This window comes from Neopelma chrysocephalum, unplaced genomic scaffold (assembly GCF_003984885.1).
Source record: "Neopelma chrysocephalum unplaced genomic scaffold, ASM398488v2 Primary Assembly neopelma1_96938, whole genome shotgun sequence".
Classification (NCBI taxonomy): Eukaryota; Metazoa; Chordata; class Aves; order Passeriformes; family Pipridae; genus Neopelma; species Neopelma chrysocephalum.
Genome location: NW_020925581.1, coordinates 1 through 8,045, shown reverse-complemented (window position 1 = coordinate 8,045; position 8,045 = coordinate 1). Strand labels below are relative to the sequence as shown.

The 8,045-nt window shown below is 52.6% G+C and overlaps 1 protein-coding gene across 2 annotated transcripts; it reads left to right on the top strand.

Moving 5' to 3' along the window:
* Nucleotides 1-15: 15 nt before the first annotated feature.
* Nucleotides 16-3,543, top strand: LOC113960926 (mitoferrin-1-like). Of its 2 annotated transcripts, XM_027670850.1 has the most exons (3): nucleotides 16-310; nucleotides 1,675-1,731; nucleotides 2,582-3,543. In XM_027670850.1, exons 1-3 carry the CDS (start codon nucleotides 88-90, stop codon nucleotides 3,100-3,102), a joined length of 801 nt encoding a protein of 266 aa, XP_027526651.1. In that variant the 5' UTR covers nucleotides 16-87; the 3' UTR covers nucleotides 3,103-3,543. The 2 variants fall into 2 exon arrangements, with proteins under 2 accessions (XP_027526651.1, XP_027526652.1); XM_027670851.1 differs by lacking the exon at nucleotides 1,675-1,731.
* The last annotated feature ends 4,502 nt before the right edge of the window (nucleotides 3,544-8,045 follow it).

The window sequence follows — 8,045 nt, the reverse complement described above, 5'->3', positions numbered from 1 at the left end:
CTGATTCTGTGATTCTATGAACTCGTGGATTTTGTGCTTGCTGGGTAACCAAGGCCTCTCCCTCCGTGTGCTTTGTTGCAGACAAGGATGCAGAGCTTGCAGCCGGACCCCAAAGCCCAGTACAGGAGCGTGTACGAAGCTCTGAAGAAGATTGTCCTCACTGAGGGGCTCTGGAGGCCTTTACGTGGGATTAATGTCACCATGCTGGGGGCTGGCCCTGCCCACGCCATGTACTTTGCCTGCTATGAGAAAATGAAAAAGTCCCTCAGTGACACTCTCCAGCAGGGAGGAAACAGCCACCTGGCCAATGGTATTTTGGGGGGTTTGTCACCCCAAAAAAAAAAACCCCACCCCACTTGTGGTTTTGTCGCTTGCTTCCCGCCTTCCCTGTGCTCTGCTCCTGGAATTTCTGCTCCAGGCAGCCAAATAATCCCCCTGGGAGGAGGCAGGAGGCGAAGAGGTGGCACCTGCCCCCGGGTTGAGCCCTTCTTGGTGGTCACCTTGTTCCTCTGACACCCCTGGCCTGCCCTGGCACTGGGCAGTGCTTGGCAGGTCTCTCTTCCAGAGGGTGGAGGTGGCTGGGCTGGGTGTCAGCAGTGGAGTGGAGAAGCCCTTCCTGACCCCATGGCACTCGTGTTTGCCCTCCAAATTCAGTCTGTTTTATGTTCCTGCACTGCTCTTTAACCTCCAAATATCCCAGCACGAGTCCTCAGTGCAGTGGACAAGAGGTGTTCAGGTGCAGTTGTGCTGTTTCTGTGTTATCACAGAACCATTAAAGTTGGAAAAGGCCCTCAGGATCATCCAGTCCAGCCTTTGAAGGTGTCCCCTAAAGGTATAACCTTGTGTTGAAGGCATCACTCCAACCTCTGGGAGCTCAGGTTGTTCCAGCTGTCCCTGGGAGCTCCAGCATGAAGTGCCCTCCTCCATCCTCTGTGTGCTCAATTTGGCTTTTCTCAGGAATATTTTGCTTTTCAGCCCAGGAATGCCTCTGTAACAGCAGAAACCCTTTAAATGAACAGCCAGGGTGTTAGAAAAAGGTTTGTGCAGGAGACCTGACATGGTGTGAGAGCAGGAATCTGCCGTGGAGTCACTTGGCTCAGTTCAGGGAGTAAAACATCTTTCTTCTTGCTGCTTTTTGCCAGGAAAACGCTTCCCATGTTTGCCTTTCAAGTAGCTACAGGCTTTTGGTACCAAGCAGGAAAACTGGAGCTCTGGGTTAATGAGAAATGACCAAAAGTCATTTGGGCAAGAGAGAATTCGAGGTGGGAACCCAGATCAAAGGGGAAGGTGTGGCTGGAGAGGCCCTTCCTGGAGCCAACTGCAGGATCGTTCATGGCTGGTTGGACTTGGCAGAATGTGGGCAATTAGTGCTTGAAACACTGAGTAAAGGCCTGAAAACCCTAATTATGGATCTGCTGAGGTGGTTGCAAACATTGCTCATGTCTCAGTCATTTTGGGGGGGGGGGTTGTGGCGTGGACAAAACCCTGGGAGTCGTTGGGAATAGTGGCTGTGAGTCCATCCTGGTGTCCGTGGGGGCTGCTCTGGGTGGCTTTTGCTGCCCTGGGTGTCATTACAGTGTCCCTGGGTGCTCCCACAGCTGCCTCCATGGGTGGCAGTGCCCGGGCAAGCCCTGGCTCCTGTTTGCCTTTCTCAAGGCTGCTCTTGCCTTGCAGGGATAGCTGGGAGCGTGGCCACGCTGCTCCACGACGCCGTGATGAATCCTGCCGAAGGTAAGCCCTGGGAAAGGCAGGGCTGCACCCCCTGGGGGCAATAATAAAAAATACACAGTCACTCTAGTTCCAAGCAGCAAGACAGGAGAGGGATAGAACAGGACAGGATGTTTATTGCAGCAGATCTCTGACATTTATACTCCTCGGTGTAACGTACACGTTGCTTTATAATTGTTGTTTCTTAGGATTTGCTGCCCTGTAGCAAACTCACCATAACTTAGCATTTGTGGGCACTCAACCCTGATGATTCCCCTTTTTTTTAAATTTTTAAATTGAAAAACAAGGTTTGGGAGAAACTTGTGAGGTTGGGTGTAGAAGGAGATGTTGGGTCTGGTGGCTCAGTTTGGACGTGGAAGGTGAGGTTGGGTCTGGGTGGCTCAGTTTGGGTGGTGTGGAAGGAGATGTTTGGTTTGGGGGGTGTGGAAGGAGCTGTTGGGTCTGAGTGGCTCAGTCTGGATTTGGAAGGTGAGGTTGGCTCTGGGTGGCTCAGTTTGGGGGGTGTGGAAGGAGCTGTTGGGTTTGGGGAGTGTGAAAGGAGCTGTTGGGTCTGAGTGGCTCAGTTTGGACTTGGAAGGAGCTGTTGGCTCTGGGTGGCTCAGTTTGGGTGTGGAAGGCGAGGTTGGCTCTGGGTGGCTCAGTTTGGACATGGAAGGAGCTATTGGGTCTAGGTGGCTCAGTCTGGGTTTGGAAGGTGAGATTGGCTCTGGGTGGCTCAGCTTGGGGTGTGGAAGGCAATGTTGGCTCTGGGTGGCTGTGGCTGGAGCAGGGCTCAGTCTGGGCTCTGAGATGCCCATCCCAGCTGTGTTGGAGCTCACAGCCCTCTCTCTCCCCCCATGCCCACCCTCCGCAGTGGTGAAGCAGCGGATGCAGATGTTCAACTCCCCGTACAAGTCGGTGCTTTCCTGCGTGAGGACCGTGCAGAGGACCGAGGGCTTCGGGGCCTTCTACCGCAGCTACACCACCCAGCTGACCATGAACGTGCCCTTCCAGGCCATCCACTTCATCACCTACGAGTTCATGCAGGAGCACATCAACCCTCGCCGCGAGTACAACCCCCGGTCCCACATCGTGTCCGGGGCCGTGGCGGGCGCCGTGGCCGCCGCCGCCACCACCCCCCTGGACGTCTGCAAAACCCTCCTGAACACGCAGGAGAACACGGCCCTGAGCTCCCTCAACATCAGCGGGCACCTCTCGGGCATGCTGAACGCCTTCAGGACCGTCTACCAGCTGGGGGGGCTGCCTGGCTTCTTCAAGGGGGTCCAAGCTCGGGTCATCTACCAGATGCCCTCGACGGCCATCGCGTGGTCGGTGTACGAGTTCTTCAAGTACTTCCTCACAAAGCACAAGCTGGAGAAAAGAACATCCTTGTGAAGGTTGGGCAGGAGCCTCGGTGGCCCCTCTGTGTGTCCCCTCTGCGTGTGTCACCCCCCTCCAACCAGCTCTGGGACACACATCCCACTGAGGAACGTGCCCGAGATCCTATCGGATTCCCATCCCGACATCCAGGGGAGGTCCTGGGTCCTCCTGGCTTTAAACAAAAAGTTTATAAAGACTTCTAATAATATATATATATATATTTAATAACTTTATTTTCGGAGGAGCCAACTTGCCAACTGCTATTTTTTTTTTTCTTCTGGATAAGATTGAAGGTGTAGTTTCCTCCTTTTCCTTAGGTTGGACAAAACCTAAGCTGGGTGGGTTGTTTGGGGTTTTTTTGGTTTGTTTTTTGTTTTTTTTTTTTTTACAGCAGAGAAGCAGAATATCCTGTCACAGAACTTAACTTTTATAGAAATATAAAAGAGGTGGATAATGTTTATCCTTTATTTTTCTATGGAAGCATTTGGGTTGTTTTCTAAAAAATGCTATTACAGCTGGACGTGAAGCTGTTTAAAAAGGGCTGAATTCTTCCATCCCGTGCGAGGAAGACACAAAAGCATTTATTTTTATAGCCAGATTGGCTTTAATTTTACAGCATTTAACCCCCAAATGGTGGCCTGGATTCTCACCTGGGTGCCAGGTACTTGGTGGCCCCTTGAGACTTGTTGGGATGGGGGGGAGAAGGAATTTTGGGGAGCACCCCGAAATCCCTGGTCACTTTGGGGTGGGGGTGGAAAAAGGGGAAAACTCCTTTCCATTTTTTACAAGGAGACTCTTTAAGATGTAGATTTTATAAAGTACTTATTTTGCAGACACTCTTATTTTTAAAGGTACATTTTTATGGCGTGTGACAGCTGAGCAACCTTCATCCTCCCTTAATTTATTCCCAGTTTTCTCCCTAAAGCCCTGATCCTGCTGCCAGGGAGTGACCTGGGCTCCGAGTGGGTCCATGGAGCTGCTCTGCTCCCGGGAAAAGGGGGGGGCACCTGGAGCTTCTGTTTACAGTTTGGCCCCTGAGTTGCAGGGGTCACATCCTGGCAGCTCCCAAACCAGCAGCAGAAACCTTGGGAAAGCCTTAGGGAAGAACCAAAGCCACCTCCCAGCTTGTGTTTGATGAGGAGCTCTGTTGAGGAGGGGGAAAAAATCCACCCTGGGGGAGGAAAACCCACCCTGAGGGGGGAAAACCCACCCTGGGGATAGAAAAATCCACCCTAGGGAGGCAAAAAATCCATCCTGGGGGGAAAAAAATCTACCCTGGGGGGAAAAATCCACCCTGGGAGGAGGAAAACCCACCCTGGGGAGAGAAAAATCCACCCTGGGAGGAGGAAAACCCACCCTGGGGAGAGAAAAATCCACCCTGAGGGGAGAAAAACCTACCCTGGGGAAGCAAAAAATCCACCCTGGGAGGGGAAAAATCAACCCTGGAGGGGGGAAAAATCAACCCTGAGGAGAAAAACCCACCCTGGAGGAGGAAAACCCACCCTGGGGAGGTTCCTCGTGCCCTGGGTTTGGTTTTTCTGCTGTGGGAATGCTGAGCTTTGGGGCAGGGTGGCAACCTCCCTGTGTGCCCTGCTCCTCCTGGGAATGGCTCTCCCAACCCAAAATCCTCCCCCCTTTAGCCCCTTGGGTGATCCAGGAGGGATTTGAGGAGCCTGGATGTGCATCCAGAAGTTCCAGGGCACCAGCTGGTCCATCCCCACCCTCCCTGGGACTTTGCCCTGCTCTGCACCCTGGGATGTGGCTTTGGGAGCAGCTTTAGGGCTGGGATGTGTCCCTGGAATGTCCCACCAGCCAGTTGTGTCCCTTAGGATGACACTAATCCCATCTAATCCCTTTGCTCTGGTTTTTTTTTTCTGGAGCAGGTGAATCCAAGAGCTCCTCTCTGTGCCTTGTGTAAATGAACCTCGTGGGGAAACGAGCTTTTCTCGATGCTTTAATTTTTTTGTCTTTAAAGGAACTAATCACTGTGTCAAACTCACCCTGTGTCTTAAAAGTGGGAAAGTTCAGCTGGTTTTGCACTGAGTGTTTCCAGGGAGGTGAAATTTTGGGGTCACTTTAATGCTGAAGAGGCAAATTGTAGCATCCTGGGGGTGATGGCAGCTTTTAGTGCCAGTGCAGGAGTAAAACTTGGAGTGGTGCCTCCTGCATCACCCCCTTCCTCTGGCTGCTGCTTGGATATTCCTGCCTTCCCCTTTGGGCTTCTGGGAGAGCCTCATCTCCTCCTTGGAGCCTGGATTTGCCTGTGGAGAAGTCAGGATGTTGGTTGAGTTTTTGGCCAGCTGAGCATCTCCTCGGAGAGGGAAGAACAGGGGAACCTCCTGAGTGTTGAGCACCAATAATTAATAATTATGAACAAATAATTATTAATTAAACCCCGGGTTTTCTTGGGAACTTGCTCTTCCTTGAGCCGGGAAGGGATTTAATAATCAAAACCCAGCTTTTCTTGGGAATTTGCTCTTCCTCGAGCTGGGAGTGGATAAGGAGCACTTGGACATTTATCCAGGCTCTCCCTGGATTTCTGGCTCTCCCATAAAACCAGCCCAGCTGGGGTAATAACTGCAGAGGTCTCTTCCTTCCAGCAGGAAGCCTTTTCCTGATGCTGGATCCCCCTTCCCAAAGCCCCTCCTCTCTTTTAGTTTGCATTTGAAAGCTGAGCTTTGAGCCTGAAGTTTGATTTTTTTTTTAGCCTGTGAAACATGTTCTGCTGCTTCCTCTGCAAGAAACGCACATCACTCCTTATTTAAGGGGAGGAACTTTGCAGTTCTTCAGTTGTATTGTTTTTTTGGGGGGTTGGAAAAAAAAGTGTTCTCTTTTAAATGTGTATTTAACAATGCAGGAGTTCTTTTGTGAGATGCTGCTACAGTTGTTATCACTGGAGCTCAAGGAAATAAAATATCCCGATTTTTGCGCTGGTGGGGCTCGTGTTTGGGGGGTTTTCCTTGGGAGCTGAGGGCGGGGAAGGCTCTGCCAGGCTGATCCCTGAGGGAATGGTGCCTTCTAGTGTCGCCGGAGCACTTGGCAGGCTCAGCTCCTCCGACCCTTTCGTCATCAGTGGAGGAGGAAAATCCTTCTGGGAGGGGTTTTCCAGCCTGGCAGGAGCTGCCAACTCTCCTGAAAGGGCTCACCCTCCTCTAGGAGCCGCTGGAGAGTTTTGGAACGTGATGCTCTTGGCGAGGAATCGCTGCTGGGATTTCCAAACCCAACCCACAGACTGTGGCTCGTTCAGCAAATTCCCAAATTGCAGGTTTTCTTCCCTCCCCCTCCTTGGATAAAGTGGAGGCCCTGGGGAGCTGCACTTGCTGAGGTTTCACTCCTTCTGCTGCAGAATTTGAAGGGAAAACCCCAGAAGACTTGAATAAAAAGAAAAAAAAAACACATTTCTTGGTGCAGGTTCAGTGCTGAGGGAGGAACAGTTCCCTGGGAACTGGGCTGAGCAGCATCCCCATAATCTGAGGGATAACCCCTCCCCAGGGCTTGGCCAAGGTGGGCTCTAAAGGGGGAAAAAAAATGGGAATTTTAACCAAAACATCAAAATGATAAAATCTCCATTGTGGGGGGACTCTTTCAGCTCCAGGTGGGAAACATTCCTGGCTCCTCCCAGGGATTTGTGGGGCCTGAGCAGCCTGGTCTGGACCACAGGATTCCTGAGGCTGGAGCAGGTGCAGGAGCAGGAATTCCTCATCTTTTTGGGGGTTATTTTTTGGCCCCAGTTTGGTCTTTTTTTCATCTATCCAAAGTCTACCTGATTTCTCAGGCAGTGCCAAGATGTTTTGCCGGGATTGTTAGAGGTGAGAAGGAGGGAAAAAAGAGGGAGTAGAGAGGAAAAGGACCTGGAAGACCCCCCAGATCCTACTGACCATGCTGGGAAGAGTCAAAATGAGGAATCTGATCCTGGGAAACTTTGGGGATGTCTCCTGATTCTGGGGAAACTTGTTCCTGGTTCTGTGAAACTTTGGGGATGGCTCCTGGTTCTGTGATATCTCAGAGCTTGGAGGGAGAAATCATGGAATGCTGGGATGGTTTGGGTTGGAAAGGACCTTAAAGAAGATCTCATGGGCAGGAACACCTTCCACTATCCCAGGCTGCTCCAACCTGGCCTTGGACACTTCCAGGGATCCAAGAAATTCTCTGGGCAAAGAGCAGCTCCAGCGGGTGCCCCCGGGGTGGGATGTGGCATTCCTGATCCATTCCTTGACCCCGTCAGACACATTCCTGATCCATTCCCTGGTGTATTCCGTAATCTCAGCACAGACATTCCCAATCCATTCCCTGACCCCAGTACAGACATTCCTGATCCATTCCCTGACCCCAGCAGACATTCCCTGATCCATTCCCTGATCCATTCCCGATCCATTCCCTGCCCCATTCCCAGCCAGCCGGCTCCTCCAGGAGCTCCCTGCCCTTACCTGTGTCCGCTTCCCGGGCTGTCCCCGTGGCGTGGGATGCTCCCGTGGGATGGGGGCTCCCGGGGTGGTTGCCGGGGTTGGAGCCGCCCTCCCTCCCCTGCGCCGGGGCCGCTCCGCTCTCCCCATTCCCGGCGCTGCCAAACCCTCTGCTCCTGCCCCTCTCCAGCCGCGCTCCGCCCCATCCCAGAGGATGTCTTGGATGAGGAAGGATGTCCTGGGCCTGGAAGAGCTGCTGGGGGTCCGGGGGGGTGGGTCCGGCTCGTCGCTGTGGGAGCTCTGCCAAAAGCCCGGAGCCGGGATTTCCGAGCCGTTGGGTTAATCCAGGATCTGGGCCGTGTTTGTTCGCCGCATCCGATCGTTATCTTTTGTTTCTCCTCAAATATTGTCTCTGCTCTAAAAGGGGAACGGACATGAAGACAAACATCTCACCTTTTTCCCCTCCCCAAATTTTCATTAAGCTGCCCTGTTTGCCTTGGAGGACACGACACAGCCCGTGGAGGGGAAGGTTTTCCGGCCCCACCTTCCCCCCCC

Bases quoted from the DNA above. Each gene is read 5' to 3' on its own strand.
- LOC113960926 (XM_027670850.1), top strand. From the start codon at position 88: ATGCAGAGCTTGCAGCCGGACCCCAAAGCCCAGTACAGGAGCGTGTAC. The intron at 311-1,674 runs GTATTTTGGGGG...CTTGCCTTGCAG, and splicing joins AAACAGCCACCTGGCCAATG to GGATAGCTGGGAGCGTGGCC. The intron at 1,732-2,581 runs GTAAGCCCTGGG...CACCCTCCGCAG, and splicing joins CGTGATGAATCCTGCCGAAG to TGGTGAAGCAGCGGATGCAG.